This window comes from Orcinus orca, chromosome 11 (genome assembly GCF_937001465.1).
Source record: "Orcinus orca chromosome 11, mOrcOrc1.1, whole genome shotgun sequence".
NCBI classification, from domain to species: Eukaryota; Metazoa; Chordata; class Mammalia; order Artiodactyla; family Delphinidae; genus Orcinus; species Orcinus orca.
In genome coordinates, this window is record NC_064569.1 from 87,050,127 (window position 1) to 87,076,984 (window position 26,858).

The following is a 26,858-nucleotide window of genomic DNA, read 5'->3' on the forward strand; positions in this document are numbered from 1 at the left end:
GAGTTAGATAGACCTGCTTTAGTGACAGGCTCTCTCTTCTTAAGTCTGTCTCCGGAGTAGTTGTGAGAATTAAATCAGATGACAGTCATAGCTAACTTTGACAAGACACTTGCTCTGTGCCAAGCACTAGATTATTCATCTATCCTTACTATAATGCTGTGAGGTAGTTATGCCTGTTATTATCTTATATAAAGAAACCAAGTTCCCTGACTCACCCAAGGTCATGCAGCTTTGAGAGGTGGAAGGGATTTGAACTGAGGCACTCTGGCTCAGAGCTTGTTCTCCTAACCACGTGCTGTGTCTATAAGTACAGTGTCTGCTGTGTAGTGAATACACAATATAGGTTGCTCATATAATATGTAATATTTCACATGTAAATATATTATACTAATAGAGCCCATGGGGATGTGTCTATTCGCCCGTCTTTAAAGGGTTCTTTTGGAGCCATGATCTGCAACTTGTCTGTGCACGGTTTCTCTGTAAACTTTTTGAAGTTCTTTCAATAGTATTGCTTCCTTGCCAGTTGTTTTCATTCCTATAGTGTTAGTAACTTCCCATGGGAGGGGAGGGGAGGCTTTCATTCAGAAGACAGAGCTTTCTTTTTAGAGTCAGGACCCTGGAGTGCTCCTCTGATCCACCACTTGATGCAAACTTCTGTGGCATCCGGGGCATTAAAATATGGACAGGGAGCTTGGTCATCTAGACATTGAAATTAGAAATGACAACCTTTATTCATGTAAGGATGCTGTTAATTTTTCTTTCCTTTCCCTGTATAGGTTCTCCTCTCTTTTCTGACTCCTGGTGGCAACCGGCTTCGCAACCAGATCTGTGAAGTTTTGGACACAGACCTCATTAGGCAGCAGGCTGAGCACAGTGCTGTCGACATCCAAGGCCTAGCCAACTACGTCATCAGTACGATGGGAAAGCTGTGCGCTCCTGTGCGAGATGATGATATCAGAGAGTTAAAGGCTACCTGCAACATCGTGGATGTGCTGAGGTTAGCAGTTCTGCTGCTTGCATTTTCTTAGAGTACCTTTGAGTTCATTCAGAAGGGAAGTGTGGGAATTGAGGAACACAGAATAAGGGTTCCTCCTCTCCCAAAGGAACCCTTGACCCTAGGAAGAAACCACCTAAGCAAGGGACAAGTCAATCATTTATTGTGTGCATGGAGTTTTCACACTGAGTGACCCAACAAGGTTGTTAGCTGGCAGTGCTGGGCCCTAGAGGTGCAGTGATGAAAAAGGCAGATGCAATCTCTGATGCAATCTCTGATTACAGTCTAATGGGGAGACAGCTCTTGAACAAGGAATTACAGTTGTGATAAGTGCTATGAAAAGGGAAGTAGAGGGGATTAATGGAGCCTCCAGCAGGGGGACCTAACCTAGTTAAGGATCCAGGAAGGCTTCTTCATTAGTTAGGGTATTGCTAGCTGCTATGACATGTAAACCCTGAGTTCTTAGTGATTTAACCAATAAACGTTTGTTTCTCACTCATGTCAGAGTCCGAGTCAGGGATTCTTGGTCAGGCAGCCTTCCATGTGTCATTCAGGGACCCAGGCTCCTTCTCTCCTTGGCTCCACCCTCGCCCAGCTCCTTGGAGTCCTTTACATTTAGCTGGTGAATGGGAAAGAGATCATGAGGAAGGCATATCCAGTGTTTAACCACCTAGGCCCAGAAGCAATGCATTACATTGACTATACCTAGTCCCATGGTACCACCTACATTGAAGGTGGCCTGGGAAATGTGGCTGCTGTCTGGGAACACATTTCCCAGCCACAAATCCACACTGCAGGAAGGCAACATGGACCTTTGGTGGTCGTCTAGCTCTCTGTGCTGCAGCTTCCCTCAGGAAGTGATGTGTACAGTAAGATCGTAAGACTCTAATCTGGCTGTGTAGACAGTAATTTCTTTGTGATCCCAGAGGAGAGAGGAGTCTGCAGTACTTTTTGCCATTGAGGGGAATTCTTCTCCTTTTTTTGAGAATACAGCCACATTGAGAACTAAGTTTCACCTAATAGTATAGGAAAGGGAAGGGGAAAGGAAGCTGGTTTGCATATAATGGGTTACTTACTTTATGACTCTGGGAAAGTTGACAACTTCTCAAAGTCACACTTTCCCCATCTGTAAAATAGGCTGTAAGTATCCTTAGAGTTGCACTCAGCTCTGGCAGATTGAGATTCTCCAGTTGTAGAATCCTTGCTTTGAAGGATTTTCTGTGGTGTTCATCTTCCTCGTGTATTGAGCACCTACTGGTTGTCACTCTCCCCTGCATTTTGTGTTCACTATCTCATTGACTCTCACAACATCCCTCCAAGGTTGATCTTGTCCCTTTCTTTCACAGATGAAGAAACTAAGGCTCAGAGAGATTGAGTAACTTGTTCCTGGCCATAGAGCTGGTCAGTTGTAAAGCTGCAATTGAATACAGGGCTGCCTAACTCTAAAATGCAGTGTTTTTCCCCCTGTGCTTTACTGCCCTGTCCTTTCTTTCCTTTTCTTTTTCTTCTTTCCTTAGGAACAGAAAAAATGTACACTATGTTCAGACTCCATAAAATTTCAAATGAAGATTCCTTCTTGAATCTTTTTTGTCTCATTGTTAAGACTCATTGTTTATGCTTCTTAGTGTCTATCAGTTTATGGCTGAATGTAATGGATTAGCTGGAGGTGTATTTGCTAAAGCAAATACTCTTGAGATCTCTGGAAGAATACATTTGGAATGCATGTATAATGCCTTTTGTGAAAAGTGACCTTGTCAAAGTGATTGGAATTTTAAAACCGTTTCGTGGATGTTTATATTTTCCAGCCTGTAAAATTAGTAATAGTTAATGAATTTCAGATTGATTTCTTAATCACCTCTCTAACTATTTTAACTCTAAAATTTTTAGACAAATATTTCATGTCCTGGATCTCATGAAAATGGACATGGTCAATTTTACAATTAGGAGTCTGAGACCACATCTCCAACGCCAGTTGGTAGATTATGAGAGAACCAAGTTCCAAGAAATTTTAGAAGAAACTCCGAGTAAGTACAATATAAGTGTGTATATATATTGAAATTGGGTGAAAATATGATACTTTTATTTTTGACATCTTAAATAGTATCACTAAAGACTTTGGGCATTTCTGTTCAACACTTTTTTAACTTCTAAAATTGACATCATAAACTTATAGCTATTGACTCTGACCCAGGAACTGTGCTAAGCACGAGTCACTTTTTTTTTTTAAATTTATTTATTTTTGGCTGCATTGGGTCTTCGTTGTGGTGCACGGGCTTCTCACTGCGGTGGCTTCTCTTGTTGCGGAGCATGGGCTCTAGGTGCACGGGCTTCAGTAGTTGTGGCATGCAGGCTCAGTAGTTGTGGTGCACGGGCTTAGTTGCTCTGCGGCATGTGGGATCTTCCCGGACCAGGGCTCGAACCCATGTCCCCTGCACTGGCAGGCAGATTCTTAACCACTGCTGCACCAGGGAAGCCCTTCATACATTTACAAAACAAACAAACAAACATTTATTAAGCACCTCCTGTGTCCCAGACACACCTTCGGTGCTATGGATAGAGCAAAACAGAAAAAAGCTGCTGTGCCCAAGGAGCTGACCTTCTAGTGGGCATGACAAACAAAAAACATGTATTGTCGGATGTGTTATTAAGTGCAACGAAGAAAAATAGGATAAAGGGACAGATAGTAACGGGACAGCAGTGAGGGTAGGGGGTGTTTTTTTAGATGCGGTGGACTGGGAAGGCCTCTCTAATAAGTAACTATTTGAATGAGGAAGGAATGAGGAATTAAAGGAATGAGGAAGGGTCATAGGAAGGTGTGAGAGAATAACATTCCAGGTAGAGAGAACTGCACATACAAAGGCCCTGCAACAGGAACTTGCTTGTGAAATTGGACAAACACAAGGCAGGCTGTGTGGCTGGAGTGGAGTAGGCAGGAGAGAGTGGTAGCAGATGAGGCCAAGAGGTAGGCAAAGGCAGGTCACAAAGAGCCTTGTTAGGAAATGAGAGTAATTTAGGTTTCATTCCAAGTGTGATGGGAAGTCACTGGAGCGTTTGAGCAGGGGAGCAACATCTGATTTTGATTTTTTAGGTATACGCTGGCTCCTGGGTAGAGAACAGATTGTACAAGAGCAAGAAGGGAAATGGGTACCAATTAGGTGGTATCGCAGATGGTGGACTGGTCCAGGTTGTAGTGGTGGAAGTAATGAGAAGAGGTCAGGTTCTGGTTGTATTTTGAAAATGGAGTAACAAGTTTTGCTGAAAGTTGGATGAGAGAAAAAAGAGAGTTGAGGGTGACTCTAAGCAACTGGGTGAAGAGTGATGCCTGTTAGAGAGATGGGAGAGGCCAGGGAAAGGTGGGAGATGGTGTGGAGTCAGCATTCAGTTTTAGATGTGTGAACTTTGAGATCTTGTTTGACATCAACATGAAGATGCCAGGAGGCATTTAGATATGAGACTAGAGTTCAGAGGAATGATGGGCACTGGGGATATACATCTGGGCATCATCAATATCTTTATAGTGGATAAAGCCATGGAACTGGATAGTAGCTAACATGTATAGAATGCTTACCACATTCTAAACACCTTATCTGTTTTAACTGATTTAATCTTTACCAAAACTTGAGGAAATTACTCCCCATTTTATGGATGTGGAAACGGAGGCATAGAGAGGTTAAATCACTTCCCTCCACAACACAACCTGTGAATTACAGAGCTGGGACTCACCCCAAGCAGTTTGACTCCACACTCTTATCCACTCCATGCTCTTATCCACAGTATTACACTGGATGAGGTTACCTAGGGAGTGAGTGTAGATACTGAATGGGCCTGACCTGGGACCTCTAGAGCATCTAGAGCTTGAGAAGAGGAAAAGGATCCAGCAACAGAGACTGTGAAAGGGTAGCCAGAGAGGTGAAGACAGCCAGGAGAGGGTGGTGTCCTGTAAGACAAGCGAAGAACGTGTTTGAAGAAGGAAAACACGATCAGCTGCGACAAGTGCTGCTAAATGGTCAAGAAAGATGAAGGCCAAGGCTTGACCATTGGATATGACCGTGTGAGGATCCTTGGTAACTGTGATGGGAGCAGTTTCAGTGGACTAGTGGGCATTAAAACTGGACTGGAAGAGACGTCAAGAAAGAATGGGAGTAAAGGAAGTGTTACCTCATTGAATCCCCACAATTACTCAGTGAGAGAGGTACTGTTATTCCCTTTGTTTCACAGGTGAGGAAGCTGAGAGGCCAGATGTTGGACAGCTGGCAAGAGGCTGGTTAGCTGGTTCCCTCATTGGCAAACCCTTGACAGCAGCCTCTGGGCTTCGGTTAACCACAGTCTAAGGCTGGGTTAGGTGATGCACCCACCCCACCCTACCCCTCGTGGACTGAGCTTTTCTGTCAAGATGGTCAATATGATAGCCTCATGAAAACAAAGCCAAACAGATGCCACTTTAAAAGGGGCTCCAGCAGGCTGGAGCCTGTCCAGGGAAGAGGGCATGGGCCATGGAGGGTGACAGGAGGAACAATCAGTGAAGCTGGGCCCATTCTGCTTGATAACAGGGAGACTCAGGTGGGCCATGAGCACTGCCTTCCCTGTCGATAGTGATTCAGGGCTTTGGTTAAGCTCTGTAGGGCAGACCAGGACCCATGGGAGGGAAGCAGCAGACAGCCAATTTTGGCCTTCCTAGCATCTGGAGCTGCTGTTTTAACTTTGGAATGGGCCTCTCTATTACTGATAGTAGCCCATGCTAGCTAACATTTTGTTTGAGCACTTATTGTGTGCCAAGTCCTTACTATGTGCCAAACACCATACGTTTATTAGCTTATTCAAGCTGCACAAGTCACCCTATGAGGCTGGTGCTGTTATCACCTACTGTTTATAAAAGAAGAAACTGAGGTTAAGGTATTTACCCTAGGTGACTGCTAGTAAGTGGTAAAGCCTGGATAACCCAGCTATGTCTGCCCCAAAGCGTGTGCATTCAACCACTATGCAAAACTGACTCTCTCCAGACAATATATCGACTATCTTGGGGGGATTTGCAGAGAGAGCTCTAGCGTCAAGTGACAGATATGACTAGATGACTTCTAAGGATCCTTCTACAACAAAAATTCTATGACTTCAGAGCTATATTGTTTTGGCTTCAAAGGCAGAGAGGGATTATGGGACATAGAACCCTACATAGAACCTGGATCTGAAACCTGAACTATGATAACCACATTCTTAGCAGCATTTTCCTGAGATTCATTGGTTGGTTCCATTTGTGTCCCTGTATATGTGTATGTACACATGTGTGCAAATGTCTTCATGTCGTGAGTCAAGATAGCCTGTAATCTTGAACAAATTCCTTACTGTAGGGTTGAACTACAGTTTCATTCATCTCAAATGATTTGTTTCTCTCCTTAAAACCCAGGCTTAGTGACTTATATTTCATTTGCACCTTTCACATTGACTTGGATATTTCCAGAGATTTAAGAATAGAATAAATCCAGCTGTACAAGTAGGTCATTGTTGCCCAGATCTAAATATGTTCCCAGAGAAATCAAGAGTCCAGGAAGCAGAGTGTATGTCAACTATTAATTATATCCTCAAGTCACTCTGCCAAAAGTCGGCCACTGTGCCCTAGTATCAAAATAAGAGTCTTACAGTATTGCACAGAAGGACAAAAGTGTTGGATTTTTGTGTGTACATAATTTTTATAAAATAATTATTCAGAAAATTAATACAGAGAAGTACTCTGGGTTTCTTAATTGACTCCCCCCAAAATTGTATTTTGCCGACAGAGAGATTTTATATAATTGCCCTATTAAAATATACCCAAGAAAGCCTTAGGCAGTGATTGGGTGGATGTATTAAATGTCAACAAAGTAACCACATTAGATCCAACAACTAAATTATCTGTAGAAAGAATGGCACATTACCCCTGGGGGGCTGGGCCACAAGTAATTTTTCAGATACTCAGAAAGAAAAGGTTTTATTTATTTAGATAATCTCTTATATCTGATAAAATGTTCTCAGGAACTTCATTGCATGTGGTTCAGAAATCCTTATGGGACATAAATGTTTTTCGGAAATATATAAAACTGCGTTATGATTGTCTTTGCCTGGCACCCAAGGCATTCAGGAAATATTTATGAAACATTTTAGAGATGAGCAAGCTGATGCTTAGCAACGACCTGCCCAGAGACAGAGCCACACAGCTGAGAAGTAGCGGAGCTGGGACTGGAAGCCAGGTCTCTCATGGCCAAGTCAGGAGTAAACCAAGCTGCTGCTTTGGCTCCTTTCTTTGGATTTTTAAATTTGGTGTTATATCAGCTGGGGTATATCGCAGGCAACAGAAACTAACTGGCTGATTTAGCAGAAAAGGAAGTGAATGGAAGGAGTGGGGCAGTTTACAGAAAAGCGAAAATACCTGAGTCTGCGCAAGGCCAGAAACTGAGAGGGCATCAGGAATCTGGGGAGGAAGAAACAAGGGAAAGTTCCGAGCTCCGTCCTCAGATGGTTAATGTGCACTTCAACATGGGCCATCCTTGAACGCTGTGGTCATCATTCAGAGTCCTAGGAAGGAGTCTGATGGGCATATGACTCAGCGAGGCCAACCCCTGGTCAGGGAGATTGCCTAGTCATGGGACCTCTAATTGATGTTCACAAAAAGAAAGCATGGAGTGAGGGAAAATGATTTCTCAAAATCAGTACCAAAAAAAGGGAAGGTGAGGTGTTGCTAGGCATAAAAGAGTGGATGTCATGGATAAGAGAACTACATTCTTCTAACTGAAAATTGGGGTATTTGCTCTGAATATTTTCCAGAATATTGAAAATAGAGGCCATCTAAAGCTTTGGACAACATCAGGGACTCCCATCCATGTATTCTGCACCATTCTCCTAGTTTATTGAATGGTGCCTGTTCAGAATTGTACAGACCAAGAGCTAGCCTGGCCATCCCCCAAGTCCAGGATGTAGAGTCATTGCCTTTTTAAGGGTCACTCAGGTTTCATGCTTAGGTACCATATTAGAAGTCGGGTAGAGATGGGAATTGTATTCCTTGATGAATCAATACAGGGATACCCTTGATGCATTCATCTCAGAAAGCTCAAATACTAAACTCATTCATACCAAACTGGCAGAGTTCACAGAGCATTCCCTGGACTGATTTCTCTGAAGCACTAAATAGCACAATCAATGGCTTTTACGTAATGTAAATATTTACATGTGTGTTTTGTGTTGATAAAGCTTTATGTGACCTTATCACATAGGTTGTTTGCTAGGTTTTTGCCTTAGACTCAGTGACTTAGTTGGCCAACCCATAACCCATATCTTTTTAAAAAAACTTTATTGAAGCATTCAATACATAGAATAAAAACACGCCAACTCTAAGTGTATAGTTCTGTGAGTTTTGACTAAAGAATATGCCCATGTAACCACCACTAGAAACAAGAAATAAAGCATTTCTGTCACTCCAGAAAGAATCCTCAGGCCCCTTGCAACCAACCTCCCCCCATCGAGGTAAAACTGATATAATTTTTATCAATGTAGATTAGTTTTGCTTCTTTTAGAATGTCATATTAAATGGAATCATACTGTGTGTTCACTTTGCTGTCTAGCTTCTGTCACTCAACATAAGGTTTTTGCTATTCATCCATGTTGTTGTATCCATAGTTTATATTATTGAAAGTTATCCTATTATATTGTAATCCTATATGATTACATACCTCATTTATCCATTTACCTGTTGATGGACATCTGTGTTGTTTCTGGTTTTAGGCTACTATGAATAAAGCTTCTGTGAACATTTGTGTACCAGTCTTTGTGTGGGCATGTGTTTTCATTTTCTTGGATAAACACCTAGGAGTGGAATGGCTGAGTCATATGGTAAATATATGGTTAATTTTAGAAAAAACGGCCAATTATTTTCCAATGTAGTTGTGCCATTTTATACTCACCATCAGTGTATGAGAGTTCCAACTGCTTTACATTTTCACCAACACTAGGTATTATCAGTCTTTTAAATTTTACCCTATATATATTTATAGAGAATGTGAAAGTATCTCATGTGGTTTTAATATACATTTCCCTGATGACTAATGATGTTTAGCATCTTTTTATATGCTAAATGGCCATTTATTTATCTTCTTACGTGAAGTGTCTCTTCAAATCTTTTGCCCATTTTTAAATTGGGTTGTCTTATTGATTTGAAGAGCTCTTTATATATTGTGGAAGCAAGTCCCTTGTCATATTTTTGTGTTGTGAAACTTTCTTCCCATCTGTGGCTTGCATTTTTCATTCTCTTAACCCTATCCTTTGAAAAGAAGAAGTTTTTTATTTTGATGAAGTGCAAATAATAAAATTTTCTTCTATGGTTTGTGTATTTAGTGAATTGTTTACAAAATCTTTGTATATCCTAAGGTCATGAAAATTTTTTTTGTATGTTCTAGAAGTTTCAGACTTTTAGGCTTATGAATCATTTCAAGGCAGTATATTTCAAGGTTCAAAATTTTCCATTCATATATCCAATTCTAGAACTATTTGTTGAAAAAGACTATCTTTTCTCCTTTGAATTGCTTTGGCATTTTTGTTGAAAATCAATTGACCATACATTTGTGATTCTATTTCTGAACTCTTTATTCTTTTTTAAAATTGAGATATAATTTACATACCATAAAATTAAATTTTAAATGTGTATAATTCAGTGTTTTTTAGTATTTTCACAAGGTTATGCAACCATCACCAGTATTTAATTCCATAAGATTTTCATGCTTCCAGAATAAACCCCAAACTCATTAGCAGTATCTCCTCATTCCTCCCTTCCCTTAGCCCTTGACAACCACAGTTCTACTTTCTGTCTCTATGGATTTGACGGTTCAGGACATTTCATATAAATGGAATCATATAATATGTAGCTTTTTGTGTCTGGTTTCTTCCACTTAGTATTATGTTTTAAAGATTTACCCATGTTGTAGCACATATCAGTACTTCATTCCTTTTTATTAGACTCTCTAGTCTTTTCCATTGATCTATATTTCTACTCTTAGCTGATACAACGCTATCCTGGTTACTGAGGCTAAGTCTTGAAGTCAGATAGTGTTAGCTTCCAACTTAATTCTTTTTCAAAATTGTTTTGCCTATTTTAGGTCCTTTGAATTTCCATATGCATTTTTAATTAGTTTATCTCGTTCTGCAAAAAAGCCAGCTGGGATGGTGATTGGAATTATGTTGAACTGACATCTTAATAATGTTGAGTCTACTGATATGTGAACTCAATATCTCTACTTAAATCTTTAATTTATTTCAGCAATATTGTTTTAGTTTTGGTGTACTGGTCTTGTAATTTTTTAAAATTTATTTAATTAATTTATTTTTGGCTGCATTGGATCTTCGTTGCTGCGCACAGGGTTTCTATAGTTGCAGTGAGTGGGGGCTACTCTTCGTTGTGGTGCACAGGCTTCTGATTGCAGTGGCTTCTCTTGTTGCGTGCAGAGCACGGGCTCTAGGTGCACAGACTTCAGTAGTTGTGGCATGTGGGCTCAGTAGTTGTGGCTCGTGGGCTCTAGAGCACAGGCTCAGTAGTTGTGGCACATGGGCTTAGTTGCTCCATGGCATGTGGGATCTTCCCAGACCGGGGATCGAACCTGTGTCCCCTGCATTGGCAGGCAGATTCTTAACCACTGCGCCACCAGGGAAGCTCCTATTTTGTTAAATTTAATCTCATTTTATGTTCTTCTGGTGTTATAAATGCTATTTTATAAAACTTTTTGTTTTCTAGCATATAGAAATATAATTGATTTTTGAGGATCGACTTTGCATCCTGAGACCTTGCTAAATTAACTTATTAATTCTAATAGCTTTTTGGAGTATTCCTTAGGTTTTTCTATAGTATATACAATCATGTTGCCTTTTATTTCTTTCGATTATCTTATTACACTGACTGGGACCTCCAATCAGATGTTGAATAGAAGTCATGAGAAAGGGCATCCTTGCTTTTCTAGCAAAAGAATGTTTATTGTTTGAGCATTAAATATGATGTTAGCCGCAGCTTCTCATAGATGTCATTTTTTGGGGTTAAGGAAGTTTTCTTCTATTTCTAGTTTGTTGAGTTTTTTTTTTTTTTTTTTTTTTTTTTGCAGTACGCGGGCCTCTCACTGTTGTGGCCTCTCCCATTGCGGAGCACAGGCTCCGGACGCGCAGGCTCAGCGGCCATGGCTCATGGGCCCAGCCGCTCCGCGGCATGTGGGATCTTCCTGGACCGGGGCACGAACCCGTGTCCCCTGCATCGGCAGGTGGACTCTCAACCACTGTGCCACCAGGGAAGCCCTGTTGAGAATTTTTATCTAAATAGGTCACATATTAAATTTGTTCCCATGCTTTTTCTGCATTTACTCAATTGGTCATATTTTTCTTCTCCTTGATTGTGTTAATGTGGCGAATTAGAGTGACTGATTTTTTTTCTAGTGTTAAACCAAGCTTGCAATCCTGAGATGTTTATCCAATCACTTGGCCCCGGTGTATTATCTTTATCTTATTGTCTTTCTAATGCTTCCTTAAGGATTTTTACATCTGTATTTATGAAAGATGTCCCCCTGTAATTTTCTTTTCTTATAATGCCATTGCTTGGTTTTGGTGTCAGAGCAAAGCTGCCCTCATAAGATAAATTAGGAAGTGTTCCCTCCTCTGCTTTCTGAAAGAGTTAAAACACCCTGTGTCTTCTAGTTTGATTTGCATGCACAGTGTGTATTAGTAAACATTTTACTGCATGACAGTTGAGGGAAAGATATCTTCAGGCATATAGGACCAAATCAATTTGTCAGTCTAAAGGAGACTATTTGAGTCAGTACTTAAGCCCATGGTTACCTCCAGAGATGGTGAATTAAATAGGAAACCTACCGGGTCTCTCATGCCAGGTATAGAGAGCAGAGGTTTTTTGAGAACCTACTAAGTGACAAGTACCACTGGAAAAACGTTTGATTAGTTTCCAACGCAAAGGGGTCTGCCAAGACGAGGCCAGATATCTCACACACCTATCAGGTTGTGCTGTGAGCTAAGTCAAGGGAAAACTATATAAAAAATAAACGTCATAGGCTTGGACTCTCAAGGAGTCTCATTTTCATATCACTAGTAATATTAAAGGCACATGAACTATTTAATAACTTTTTTTTAGTAAATAGAGAAGCTGTTTTTCAGGTCAGCTATTTAAGAGAAATGACAGCCAGATCAAAAATCCAAAGGCAGATGTGCCTCAAGAAGGCAGTGATAGGGCTTCCCTGGTGGCGCAGTGGTTAAGAATCCGCCTGCCAGTGCAGGGGACATGGGTTCAAGCCCTGGTCCAGGAAGATCCCACATGCCGCGGAGCATCTAAGCCCATGTGCCAAAACTACTGAAGCCCGTGTACCTGGAGCCCGTGCTCCGCAACAAGAGAAGCCACTGCAATGAGAAGCCAGGGCACCGCAACGAAGAGTAGCCCCCGCTCGCCTCAACTAGAGAAAGCCCGCGCGCAGCAAAGAAGACCCAACGCAGACAAAAATAAATTAAATAAATTTATATAAAAAACAAAAAGAAGGCAGTGACAAGGATGGGTCCATACAATCAAGAAAGTCTTCCCGGGCTTCCCTGGTGGAAGTGGTTGGGAGTCCGCCTGCCTATGCAGGGTACACGGGTTCTTGCCCCGGTCTGGGAGGATCCCACATGCCGCGGAGCGGCTGGGCCCGTGAGCCATGGCCGCTGAGCCTGCACGTCCGGAGCCTGTGCTCCGCAACCGGAGAGGCCACAACAGTGATAGGCCCGTGTACCGCAAAAAAAAAAAAAAAAAGAAAGGCTTCCCACAGGAAGAGGCTGGACCACTGACGACTGGCAGGATATGGACTGAGAGAACCAGAGATAGTTTCGGCGGGGTTAGTCCAAGACTTCCTGGCAGGAAACAGGAACATATATTGGTGGGGAAGTGCTCTTGGGCCTCCACTGCCCCTGAGAAATTCTTAGGTAAATGCACCTGTAAAACCATTGCCTATTGTTCTGTTTCTCTCTCCTGGTAGATACGGAGGTTTTTGAGTATAGGGACTGTGTTTACTCATCTGTGAATTCTCTGCACTTGGTATAGTATCTGGTGTATAGTAGGTGCTCAGTTGTCATTGAAGAAATGAATGGAGAGGCTCTTTTCCATATGAAAAACCGAGGGGTACCAGTGCCTCATAGGGTTGACCTCGATTTTGGAGCCACATAGAACAGTCGGTGTACTAGCTTGTGGGAGTGAAATCTCAGCGGATCCCTTAGAGAAAAGCCCATGTTTCCCCCTAAACTCATGCTCTTTCTGCTTTACCAGTTGTACTCAATTCTGGCTACATATTAGGATCACCTAGGGTGTTTAAACACAGATGCCTGAGCCCCATCTCAGACTGATCAAATCAAAATCTCCAAGAGCCAGTGCCCAAGATCACATTTCTTTCTTTTTAAAGTTCCCCAGGTGATTCTACAATCAGCCAGGATTGAGAACCTCTGCTACACTGTTGCTTTTGTTTGAGATAAAGAAATGGGCTTTTAAATCTGTCAGCTGTAAATGATTAAGCTTGCAGCATAAATGCTTATTACTGCCGTATTGTAATTATATCCATGATGGTTTCCACTGTTTCTGTCTGTTGGGTACCTTTTAAATAAAAGACTGCAAGTCTTTTATATCTTTATAAACAGAACTGGGAAAACCAAGAACAACATTTGCCAACTGAGGAGAAACAAAGTTGTGAAATTCTGGAGGTGGTGTTGCTTAAGTGTGGCAAACTGAGCTGCTCATAAATTACCCCTGTTTCCAGGGTGACTATTTATTTTGTTCTCTGGGTCTTTTTAAAAAATCTGCACCTGTGTTCAGTCTGCATTTTTAAGCAATCTCCACCTTATAAATTCTACCAAATACATAATTTTATAAGAAATGTGGTATAAAAAGCAGTTTATTTCTAGGGGGAGACCTTAGAACTGGGTCTGAAGTAAAATAAAGTGTGCACACCAGCATGCTGGGAAAGGCATAGCTCTATTCAGACACTCTGAGGAGGGGTCTGGAACCCAAAAATGTTTAATTAATCATCAATGCCTTTAACCTAAATACCTTCTCTGCACAAGACTCAAGGTCATGTGTGAGCTGGCCTGTCTATCCATCTGATGCCGTCTGCTGCCACTCTCTCTCCCTCCTAGTTCTTTATAGACCAGCAGTACAGATTTGCTTGTAGCATCCAAATTACCATATTTTCTCACTATTCCGGGTCTTTGTGTGGGCTATTCTCCTATCCTGGCGTGACAGCTCTTTCCTCTGTTTGCCTTGTATCCTGAAGTGTCACTTATGGAGTTCCTCTTACAGCCTGTCCTGGACTGCCTCTCCTCCCTCCACTCCTGCTGTGTCTTCTAGTATTCACTGTATTCTGCTGTAATTGTGAGCTTACAGGTCTGTCTGCCCATCTGGACTCTAAGCTCAGCTCCTTGAGGGCCATGGCTGTTTTGTCATTCATGCCCAGCACCTAACCTGACATCTGTCATGTAGAATGCACAAATGAAGGAATCCATCAGCTGTAGGACAAATATGTGGCCTTTGTACTTGCAGGTGCTCTTGATCAAACTACAGAATGGATAAAAGAATCTGTACATGAAGAATTACTTTCTCTTTCTGAGACTGCTTTAACTCCCGGGGCAAAAAACAGCTCCAAGCCAAGCCTGAGCCCTACATTGGTGCTAAATAATAGTTATTTGAAATTGTTACAGTGGGATTATCAGAAAAAAGAATTACCAGAGGTGAGTGATTTTTTTTTTCCTTCACTCAAGTTTTCCAGTATTCTAATTCTTAAGTTCAAACTGTGAATCCGCTGGTCTGTCTGTGTTGCATGTGATTTAATGACTTTACTGAAATCAGATAAAAATGGGAGTTTGGATGTAACATTGCTTATTTTACAAGTTCATGGTATTGAGCTTCCCTTACTATTTTTACATTTTAAATAAACATGCTAGACACTCATGACAGATGGAGCACGTCTTCAGGAACTGACAGAAAAGCTGAATCAACTGAAAATGATTGCCTGCCTGTCCCTAATCACCAGCAACATGGTGGGTGCTATGACAGACGGCCTACCTGAGCTTGCAATCAGGGTAAAAAAGATTTCAGCTGTTCTACTTGAAGGCATGAACAAAGAGTAAGTTCCAAGCATTTTTATCTGCTTTGCCTTGTATTCAGGGTCTGCATGTGTTTCAGAGAATGTAAATAACCTTGACATCTGGATGTGATATTCAGGACTGTGCTTTTGAGAAGCTTAGCTCACACCTTCTTCTTTTAGAATTTCTTTTAATATCACTGAAGGCTTAGATGTCCCATCATAGGAAAGGAGAGGTCTTTTCCATAACAAGTGCCAGGGTGAGTATAGTGTTTCCGCTTAGGATGGGTGTGTGCAAAAGCTCTTCTTTGACAGTGTTGTGGAGAAAAACAACAAAACGCAGAAATCCACCATGCTCAGTGTTTAGAACGTCCTATCAAAGAGGCTTTCCGATTCAGTTGTTCCAACTCCATAGGTTTTCTGCCATGAAATGTTTACCAGCTTCACTGACCCAGCCTCTGTGAAATCTTCAGAGTGGTGACATCTCTGTCCTTCAGAGATGCTCTGCAAGTCCAGTGTAAGTTTTGTTTTTGCCAAATTCATTTCCCAGTATCAAACCTTCATTGAATACTAGAATCCCATTTCAATTTTGCATTTAGATCATCCTATTGGGAATCCTGTCCAAGTTAGAAAATTCCTAGTCTTAGCCAATGGCCAGATGATTCCATGGGTCTCATATGGGTCAGCTCCTCTTGCTGGTTCCCCTTTCAGGTGTTTTCAGGGACTTTATTCCTCTCTTTGAAGGGAGATACACCCAACCTCCCATCCTTCTGCCCATTACTTAGAGAGCACATAAATGACTTGATAAAATCCTAGAATATTAAAAGCCCAAAGAAGCCCAAGTGGTTATAGCATCCAAAGTTCTCATTTTGACCTGAAGCTCAGAGAGAGAATATGATTTGCCTTGGGTTGCACACCAAGAAAAGGACAAGCCAAGGCCTGAACCCTGGCCTATGTCAAGGCCCTGCCCTTTCTACTGATCCTGGTGCTAACTTGCCAGGCTTTTATTTCACGTTCCAGGACCCAAGACCTGTAATAAAAAGAAACCTGCTCTGGCTCTGGTTTTGCAATAGATCTTATTTTAGCATTTTCCCACACTGGGTAACCATTATTTTCCAGGAATTCTAATTTATTAAGCCTTTAGTGAACCCCCAGTACTGCTTAAGTATTAATATAAAGCACACAGCAAAATGGTTACTAAGAGGACAGGCTTTGGGGTCAGGCAAACCAGGGTTTAAATCCTAGCTATGCTACTGACTTGTTATGTACCATTGAATAAGATCCTGAATCACTCTGAGTCTCACCTCCTCATTTGTAAAAAGGGAATAATTGTACCTACCTTAGGGTTAATGGAAACTTAAGATGACTGTGTGAAGCACTTAGGGCAGGTGTCTGGCACATGGTAAGTGCTTGACAAACGTTAGCTTTTAATAACTACTTAGTTGTTAAGTCATCTTCTTTATAGTTGTTTTGCCTATCTGATTATATTATTGTTTTGTCTAATTCCCCCCACCCCATCCCCCCATCTCTTATCCTTTAATTCCCATTTTGCACAAAGTTGTCTTAAAGACCCTTTCTGACTAGTGAGCAGCAATTTTCCATCATCATTCCCCAATAGTGCGGATCCAACAAATGCTGTTTCTAATTACACCTTTTTCCTTACCTGTTAAATAACCCACCACTAACTACTTTTTACAGTTTTCTGGACTGTATATATTTGGGATTACTGATCAGTTACTTGAAAGTAACAATGCGAAGGAGTTTCTTACCTTCCATCATGATAGGTCAAGAGTTTTAGGTAACTTGTCTTCATGGTATTGGCTTCTGAATATCTTCATTTCTTGTGTTTGATTGGTGTTAGAGATTTACTGCTCAGGCGTGGATAAAGGAATTGATCGTACCTCATTTTCCAAGCACATTAAAAAAAAAAATCTATGAATGAATCCACTCAGACCAGAGGGTTTATTTTAAGAAGTAAATAGGTTACTTTTTAAAGAACTTACTCTTTCCCTTTCTGATATCCCTGCCTGAAGATGGGGTTGCAGACTTATTTTCAGGGACCACATTTTTCTGTCTGTGCTTTCCTATTTAAACGTTACCCACAGAATTGAGTGGTTTTAAGCATTTACAAATCTGCTACAAATAAAGGATGGTTGGGAGGAGTTACTATTTTCTAAGCTCATTCTAATAGAGGTAATTATTGTCTGTATAGGGAAAAATTGGTAGACATTTGAAATAAGTTGGTATACTTTTAAAACAACAACAACAACAAAAATCCTGCTAAATAAAAACTATCCCTGATGGGATTTTTGTTTCATGTTTTGTAGGACCTTTAACTTGAAGGAAGTCCTAAATTCTATCGGTGTTCAGACTTGTGTCGAGGTAAACAAGACCCTGATGGAGAGAGGTTTACCTGCTCTAGATGCTGAGGTTCAAGCTAACCTTGTAGGTCAATTCTCAAGCATCGAAGAGGAGGACAATCCTATCTGGTCCTTGATTGGTGAGTCTTCATGTTTTTATTGGTTTCTGCTTCAATTCCAATTTGCTTAACCATGCTGGTTTTGGCTAATGTTAACTGTCAGTCAAATTTTAGTCTTAAACAGATTACCTGCTTCTTTTGGTGAGTGAATAAATATTGAAAATATGAATAAAGCATTAATATTTTCAAAGGTTTGGGACTCATTGCTGCTTCTGTGTGTATATGTAGCAGAGTGGGAGGATGTTTCAGAGCCTTCTACCTTACTACCCAGCCGATAGGTTTCTATGAAGAAAATAACATCATGCTGCCAGTAATGTTAAATTCCTAGATCAATAGAGCAATCCAAACCAGCTGGCAGTATGTTCACAGAAAGTAGACACGGGCTCTGCTGGAAGCAAACCTGTGTGAGCTGAGGCCCCTATGTTGGTCAGGCTTAGAGAGACAAAGAGTTAAAAAGACCCTGCAACTGAGAGGCATAGTGGGTAGACTTTTTTTTGTACTTGATTGCTAAGAAAATGAATATCTTAAGGTCAAGTTGTATTGGTGAGTTGGGGAGAATGTATCAGTTAGGACTTTTTCTATTACTTGTGACAGAGAACCTAAGCTTCTAAAGTGGCTTAAGCAAAAAGGGAATGTATTTGCTCATATAACAGAAAACAGCAGGGTGGGATTGGCTGCTGGTACAGCTTAATCAGAGCTTAAACTATGTCCTGGGTGCTGGTTTCCCCACTTTGGTCCCTCAGCACTGCCTTCCTCTGGGCTGGCTGTCTCCATGGAGAGTCTCTTCCCAACACAGCAAGATGACTTCAGCTCCAGCCTACATCTTTCTGTGTTTAAGTCAAGCCAAAAAAAAAAAAAGGAGTCAGTTTCCCTCCCCTCTTAGCTCAGATGGTGACCCCAGAATTGAGTCTCATTGACTCCAGACAGTGGTCATGTCCCATTGTTGACTCATTCATGGTGGCCAGAGGGGAAGAAACTTAAACTTGAGACGTGTTCAATTCCTGGTGAGTCAGCTTTACCTGTAACACCTGGTCTGAAACTAGGGAAGAGATTGTTTTCCCCCAAACAAGATCAGGGTGCTGTGGCCTTAAGAAGGGAAGAGGATGATGTGGGACACAAAGCAAGTGTCTCCTGCAGAGGGTGAGGAATGGACCAGACAGAGGAAAGAGTGTGGCATTCGAATATACTAACATTCCAGGACTAATCTGCAAGTTTTCAAAGTGCAGCACTGACTTCCCTAAGAATACAAGTACTTGCTATTATTTAGTTGAGGCTCTTAAATAGTTTCTCTCATTCTTATCCCTGGGGACACGGGATGCTGGAGATCTAGGCCACCCAGGCCACTTAATAGCTCTAGGCTTCAACCCCACCCCCAAGAAAAGAGCTGTCTGGTGTGTAGCATGTGGGCTGCTGAGGGGTGACGGGTGAAAACAGTAACACACAGCATAACCGCAGCTGCCTGTGGCTGAGCCCTTCCCTGCGTAACCTTCACTGCTGACATGCATCTCATGGCCCGTAGTCTCCAGCTGAACGCCAACAACAGGGAGACGGTGTTCCCCGGAGAAAGAGGGGCAGGCCGTCTGCAGTCTGCCACGTACCAAGAGACCCCCCACTAGTGCACAGGCCTCACGAGGACGGGGTGCATATTTGCTCACTGCTATTTCCCCATACCATGCTGGGCCCAGAGACGACCTTTAATAAATATCTGTGGAATGGGTGAATGCATGGAGACTTAGAGCAGTTAAGTAACTCTCACCTGAGGTCGCATAACTAGCAGGGTGCAGAGTATGGCTTCTTCCTGAGCCTCTGACTCATATTCTTTTTTGTTTTGTTTGTTTTTAAACAGAAGAAATTTATTTTCTTACAGTTCTAGAGGCTGGAAGTCTGGGGTCAAGGTGCCAGCGTGGTTGGGCTCTGGTGAGAGCTCTCTTCTTGGCTGGCAGATGGTTGCTTTCTTGTGTCCTCACATAGCAGAGAAAGAGAAAGAGAAAGAGGAAGAGGAAGAGGAAGAAGTGTAAGAGAGAAAAAGAGAGAGAGAGGGTGGGGTGGGGCGGGGAGAGTGACTCATATTCTTAACTGCTCTAATGGGCACTACAGTCAAAGCTGGAGCCCTGCTGCTCATTGGCAGCATGGCCAGAGCATTGGGTGTCCTCCATGCCCTTGCTTTAGATCAGGGAAGTACTTGCAATGTCAAGGGAGAGGGAAGCTGGGGTCCAGGAGATGCCCCACCCCGAGGTGGCCTCTTAAAATCCAGTCAAGCAACTTTTTTCCACCCAGCTCTCCCCAGTCCAAGTTTCCTGTTCTTTTGCAAACTGGAAGTATTTTGTAACCTCATTCAAAGTATTGTTGCCTAGCAACATGAATGACTCACTTGAGCGTCCCTCCCTGGGCTCTGGAAGCCAAGGGCACGTCTTTGGCAGGGGCTCCATTTGGCTGCTCCTAAATGGACAGACGCTTCTGTCACCTTAGTCTTGGCCTAAAAACTGTGACTCATCCACAGAGGAGATAGAACCACTTGTCAGCATAATAACAGTTTTGAAAAAGTTTCATTCTTTAAACAGCCTTGTGAAAAGTGTTTGGACCGTATCTGTGATGAAAATAGACCCAGCTTCTGAGAGTCGACCAGCCAGCCTAACGGGGAATTTAGCAGACAGTTTCCTCTTAATTCTCTGCCTGCAGAGGAGCTGGAATACATTAAGCACTTAGAGGGATCCCTGGGACAGAAGAAGGGCTCCAATTTACCCCTGCTTTTCCTCCCCTGTAGTTCATGGTACCCACAGTCTGCCTTCTTTTGTTCTTAGTTGATGTGCTATTTGTCTACAATGGAATTACAACTCCCACTGTGTTCTTAGCCATTAAAAAAGGTAATTAGAGAGGGAGTTTTCCTTCAAACTATTTTTTTTCCAAATATATACCAAAACCATGTAAAAATGATTTATGGATTACCTGCTGTGTAAATTATTTGCATGCTAATAGCCACCTACATTTTTAAAAAGTAATTTTCAATTATACAAGTGATACATCCATGAATAATTTCCTCTTGTTGACAAATTATGGATAAGGCCCAAGTCATCTTTGACTGCCTTCTCCAGCCCCCATTCCTCTCTGGCTCCCATTGCTTTCAGTTTGGGGTTTATCTTTATAGACCTTTTTCATTCCAATCTCACTTTAATTCAAGCGGCATTTATGACGTGCCTGCCACATGCCAGACCAGGGATATTATAAGACAAAAAAATAGCCCTGACCCTTAGAAAGCCCACCGTCTAAGAAGGGAGAGATAAATTCTCAAGTAACAGTAATATGGGATGATAGTGTAACAGTTGCTAGGAAAAGCCACAGAAAGGAGGTGACTTTAGCATCAGCATTGAAGTATGCTCTCGACTTGTGCAGACATGAGGTGAGGTGGAAAGGCATTCTAGTAAGAGGAAACAATTTGGGCTAAGATATGGACATGGGACACTGGGGACTTTGAGTTCTAGGTCAGGTCTGGCTGAAATGTGTGATTTTTGGGAGAAGTGTTTAGAGATAAGTTTCAGCAATATAGTTATCTGTATTCGATGGAGTGTATTTTCCTTAGTAAACTTCCTTATTTGTGAGATTTCTGTTTCCAAAGCCAGAGAACATCCTTGGAGCAGCATGGGCTGGGGCATTTCAGGCTTGTCCAGTACCATTTGTCCAATACCACTGCAGCTTCACTTATTTATGCATTTGCGTGCTTTTGTGAAGTCGTCTCAAATGCAGATACGCTGAGGCACTGAAGCAGGAAGAATGGAGAAGGTGGCAGTGCCAGTGGGGTGGCCCTTCCTTAGTGACTCCAGATTGTTGCCCACATGGGGGGTGATCATATAATTTATTTTCCACCCCAGGACACTTTTGAGAGTGCTCTTTTTAATTATGCCAGGACAGCAGGTGTCAACTTTAACTGTCCTGTGAAAACTCGGATGTGTGCTCACCCTTGCCATGTGGCAGTTTGGGCCCCCAAGTTTGCCAGATCTGTAGATTTTTCAAGAAGAACCAAAACTTCGATTTTCTATGTGAAATCCCCTCGTTTTAAATGACTTCTATTTTTAAAAAACACTACGTGGACCAAACTGGCAGTGCCAGTTTACAAACTCAGCTTTAGGATACATAACTAAAATTATGGACGTTGAGTTTTTGTAAAAGATTCCCCACCCCACCCTGAAAATGCTATGCATGTTTTGTTAGCTAGCTATTACTGCATAACAAATCACCCCAAAACTCCATCTGTCATTGCTAACAAGTCTGTGGGGCAACTGGGTAGTTCTTTTGATCTTGCTGGACGCACGCGTGCATTTGTGGTCAGCTGTGGCTTGGGTGGGTAGCTCTGCTGATCTTGCCTGGGCTCTCTCAGGTGCTTGGGAGTTGGTTGGCTACAGGTTGGTCTAGGATGGCCTAAGATGGAACAACTGGGCTTCCCTCAACATGGTCCCTCATCAGGCCCAGGCTTGTTTACATGGTGGTGGTAGGCAGAGAGAGTGGGTTCAAACAATGCCTCTTGAGCACGGAACTCACGTACCAGCACTTCTGCCACATTCTGCATTGGCCAAAGCAAGTCGTAAGGCCATCCCTGCTCCAAGGCATGGGGAAACAGACTCCAGTCTTTGATGGGAAGAGCTGCAAGGCTGCTTTGGAAAGGGCACGAATATAGGGAGAGGTCAAGAACTGAGAATGTTGCCGCAATCCACATACCACAATTACTGTTCTCATTTTTCAAAATCACGTGCTTTAATAATGGGACAGATAAAGATGCCTTCTTTTTCCCCAGAAAAACGAATCCAGCTATACATGAAAAGCCTACTTTGTCTGCCAAACCCTCCAAAATGCATGCCTGCCGTGCCAGGAGGCCTCACTGTCGTTCAGCAGGAGCTAGAGGTGCTAGGCTCGCAATATGCAAGCATTGTGAATCTCAACAAACAAGTGTATGGACCATTTTATGCAAATATACTTCGAAAGCTGCTCTTTAGTGAGGAAGCCACGGGGAAGGCGGAAGCTTCATCATCTACTAACTAAAGAGGAACTGACATTGGATAAGAGATTGGAAGCCCAGCACTTAGGTACCCAGTCTGTTTCCATCAATGGCATTTCAGATGCGGCACCTTCTCAGTCCTGTCTGTGGCACAGCGTTAGCCCGAATCTGTATAATTCAGTAATATTAGCATTGCAAAGACATGCACGTTGTAATGACCCTGTTTGTGCACTATCTACAAGTCCAAAAGAGATGTTTTTAATGAACAGCAAGCAATTTGTAATTAATTATATTACCTATATAATACTTGTAAATGTTTTCTTAAGCATATATATCTGGCTTATTCATTCAACCTGTAAGGAGTTGTATTTCACATCAAATCTAATGATTTTTTTAACTTTGGTACAGCTTCTTAAAGGGTTGAAAGTTGTGAACATAACCAAGGGGATTGATGTTCTGAATAAATGATATGAAGTAAGGGATAATCGTATTTTAAATGTACAATTAAATTTTATTAATGTGTAATAGAAGCTTACGTAGTATAAGTCCTCAAATTCTACAAATATACCAAATCACACTTTGTGATACCAATTGTCAGTATTTGTTTAGAATTTCAATGTATTAAATACATTTTAAAGCTACATACAAATTTTAGATAAAACCTCCCTTGTTCATTTAGTGAAAATAGAAACAAACCCCTTCTAAAATTTTATTCTAGAGGGTGGATTCTTCTCACTTATCCTGCTCTCTGAGGGAAACAGTTTTTGCACACATCTCTTCGTGAATGTCCCTGCATTTCTCAGGCCACTGATAAGGTTTATATAAGATTTTAATATTTTTACATAAGGCAGGAGTGGTTTGAATTGTTTTACTTGTAAGAAGAAAAATTGATAAAACAAGATCCCCATTCTCAGTGAAATTCATGTCTGAAAAAGAAACAGTTGAACTCTGGAATTTTTAACCATATAATGTGCTAGCAAACGCCTTCTGCGCTGTTTAAATTCTTACCTGCTGTGACCAAGATGCTCTTCTAAGTATCATCATCATTTGCCACTCTTATGCATTTAATTAAACTTTGCCAAGCTGGCACTGGTTGTCAGGATTCTAGAGAAATCTGCATACTGTCCTGGAATTACATACTTCTTCCGAAATGTTAAGTGAAGCACTACCTTTTGGACGGACTCAGCCTGGAAAGTGCTTTATTTGCATGAAGTGCATTTTGATTGTTTGGTTTTCTGAGGACTCATTGAACCTTAGTAATTTGATGGGGAAGAGTGGGTAGGAAGTAAAAAATAATGCTCCTTTCTTCCTCTCTTCCTCACTACGACCTTCACCATTATGGTGCTACCTAATTATTTGATAAAGTTCTAGGAAATGATTGTGTGAGTAAATTATCTCCGGTCTTTACATTTTGGAGGGATCTGCCAGAATTTGAGGAAATTTTGAAAGTCAGTTTTTTTTCCTCATGTGACCAATACATAAATCAGCCATTCTGTCCATTTGAGCAGCTGTGTATAAATGGAATTTTACTGAAGAGCACATCATTGGTCTCACCCATTGTTTCCCTCTTCCTGTATTTCCATTCTGCCTGTTTCCTATGCTTAGAAACCAAAAGATGCTGTAGATTTTTGTTTTCATTTTCTCTTACGTTGAAGTAGTTTTCAACTGTGTTCACTTTGGGGCCTGGACAGCAGGGAGGGTGTGACATAGAAATGTAATGTGTAGCATAACTTTTTGTTGCTTTCTGAGGTGAACTGTATATTTAACCAGAAGACCAGGTGATACACTTTTTTATTATCAGATTGGAATCCATCTGGTATTCTTATATACTTGATTATACTGAGTTGCCAGCAGGAAAACAATGTGCAAACATTTTTTAAAAATGCATTTAAAATGAAGGGCATTCTGCCTTTTTTTTTTTTTTTTTTTAAGTGACAAAGTAAATCTCAATGTCTGAAGTCTGGATTTAGGCAACTACATTTATTAGGATTTTAAAATCCTATCCCTTAGCGTGTTGTTTACTTGGTTTTTACTGAAATGTTTACTTCTACTTTTGAGAATTTTCTTAACATGGTCTTGTTTTGTAATGTCAATTTTATTAAACACCATACACACATTTTCATTCTTCTTCTGCTAAAACATGTATTGTGTGCGCTAGTCAAATTTTAAAGCATTAAAAATTATTTCAAGATAGCTGGTGTCTCTTTGTTTTCTAAACCACCTTTGGGTAACTCAGGGCTGGAATACTGCACAGTCTTTATTGCAGTTGTTTTAGAAGGATTCTTCTGCTGATCATCAGAGCCTCACAGACATCAGGTCATGTTCATTCATTCATTCAGTCAACAGATAGCTATTGAGCATCTACGGTGTGCCAAGAAGTATCCTAGATCTTTGATACACAGATGACTAGACAGACACTGTCCTGAAGAAGTTTGTAACCTAATAAGAAGGATAAACTTGTGAACAATTGCAATGAAGTGTAATTCGGGCAATAAAACACATACACGTGGTGTTAGAGGAAATACTGCCAGACTGTGTTTCGTGGAGGTCACCCTTGAGCTAAAGCATGAAGGGTAGGCAGGAACTTGCCAAGAAAGGGAAAGGCACAAGAGGCCAAGTGCACAGTGGGTACGACGGTGTGGAGAAATGGTAAGCCAAGGGTCCAGCCTGTAGAAGAGGGGAAGTGACGAGAGGGGAAACAAGCAAGGTAGAAGGCTTCTGGGATGTCATGCTCAAAAGGGAGGGCTTTGCCCCGAAAGAGGTAACCATTGAATCTTCTGAAACAGGAGAAGGTTACAAGCAATTTATGTTTTGGAAGGATTGCCCTGGCAAAGAACACTTGCTGTTGGTGCTAGAATATTGTGTTGTGTGCGTATGTGTATACGCATGAACACATGGCACAAGAGTCCATGTAGAAATGGACTCTAGCTAACAGAAGCAGAAAGAGTTTATTGGAGAGGTTTAAGTACCTCATGGAATCTGTTTTACCTGGGGAATTAGGCTTGGAAGATGGGAAGAACCAAGGCAATGCAAGCATAGGACCTCAGCCAAGCTGGATTCAGAGATTGGTTTCTCAATTGTCCTTGCTGCTTTGCCTCATTTGCTCAAGATTTAAAGTCTCAGATATCAACATTCAGTTGGAAGAATCTCTATCAAGGGCCCAGGCTCTAATTTGCAGGGGATGGAACAAGACAGTAGCTGCCCCTTAGACTCCTGTGTTCCCACCAAGGTCACCCAACTAGGGATTTCTTCCAAAAAGGAAGGATCAGAAAGAGAAAAACAAATCCACTACCATGTGCACTCATGAGGTCTTTAAAACTTGAATGGGAGAAATGTGTGAAGAGGTCCCCCAATCCAGTATCGCCTCTAAGAATGACACGCAAAGATGATTCCAGGAAGGGCATAGTCATTGAAGTCAACCTTTATTGGTGTGTGTAGATGAACTGCTGAGCAAAGCCTCAGCATAACCTTATTTCTCAAACTGTAGTTCAAAGTTTAGGGAAGGTTGGTGTGTGTGTCGCGGACCCTACTCCATTCAGCCACTTAGAGACCCAACTTCCATCCATCTTCTAACTCAATAGTCCCTGAAACCTTCAGCGTCTCCTTAATCACTCAGAAGATAAGGGAAAGAAAAGGATCACCCACTTCTACTCATGGTGCATTGGGCAGAACTAACTAGATCGTTAGTTGATGACTAGATGGCTAGATGGTCATCTGGCCCCATCTAACTGCAGAGGAGTCAGGAAGATGTGCCCAGGAGAAAAGGCGGGTGTGGGTGTTGGGTATTGGTAAGCATTAGCAACAGTCTCCACCTCAGATCCCTCCCGTTTCCTTGCATAAGCTCTATGAATCATCTTTTTATGAAAATAAGTTTATTTTTTAAATGAAAAACAGAACTTACTGGGTCCTTGCATTAATGAAGTGCTGGGCATTGCCTAGTAGACCATGCAGGAATTACCTGATTCCACCCCCACCCCCACTTTGGCCATGCCACACGGCATGCAGGATCTTAGTTCCCCAACCAGGGATCGAATCCAAGACCCCTGCGTTGGAAGCGCAACGTCCTAACCACTGGACCACCAGGGAAGTCCCATGAAAATAAGTTTAAGGTCATGTGTCTGCTCTGATCTTTTAGTATTAGCTCCCAGAGCACTGTGTTGAGAGGATTTTGAAGCTAAATCCAGGACAAGCAGTAAAGAATTCTGTGGCTGATTGGCTAAGTATGCCATGGGCGTGGGGAGTGCCATCTTTTGTGCAACATATTTTTTTCACTTGAATCCTTCTTAAAACTAAAAT

The 26,858-nt window shown here is 41.7% G+C and overlaps 1 protein-coding gene across 6 annotated transcripts in view; it reads left to right on the plus strand.

Moving 5' to 3' along the window:
* The window catches only part of TCP11L2 (t-complex 11 like 2), a 41,035-nt gene extending 16,280 nt beyond the window's left edge, over nucleotides 1-24,755 (plus strand). For all 6 annotated transcript variants that reach the window (XM_004269424.3, XM_033427566.2, XM_049694238.1 and 3 more), the window contains 6 exons: nucleotides 777-997; nucleotides 2,882-3,018; nucleotides 14,556-14,743; nucleotides 14,957-15,138; nucleotides 17,424-17,596; nucleotides 22,362-24,755. In XM_004269424.3, the coding sequence (XP_004269472.1) occupies nucleotides 777-997; nucleotides 2,882-3,018; nucleotides 14,556-14,743; nucleotides 14,957-15,138; nucleotides 17,424-17,596; nucleotides 22,362-22,606 (1,146 nt within the window). In that variant the 3' untranslated portion in view covers nucleotides 22,607-24,755. The remainder of the gene's footprint in view (nucleotides 1-776; nucleotides 998-2,881; nucleotides 3,019-14,555; nucleotides 14,744-14,956; nucleotides 15,139-17,423; nucleotides 17,597-22,361) is intronic.
* Nucleotides 24,756-26,858: the final 2,103 nt, after the last annotated feature.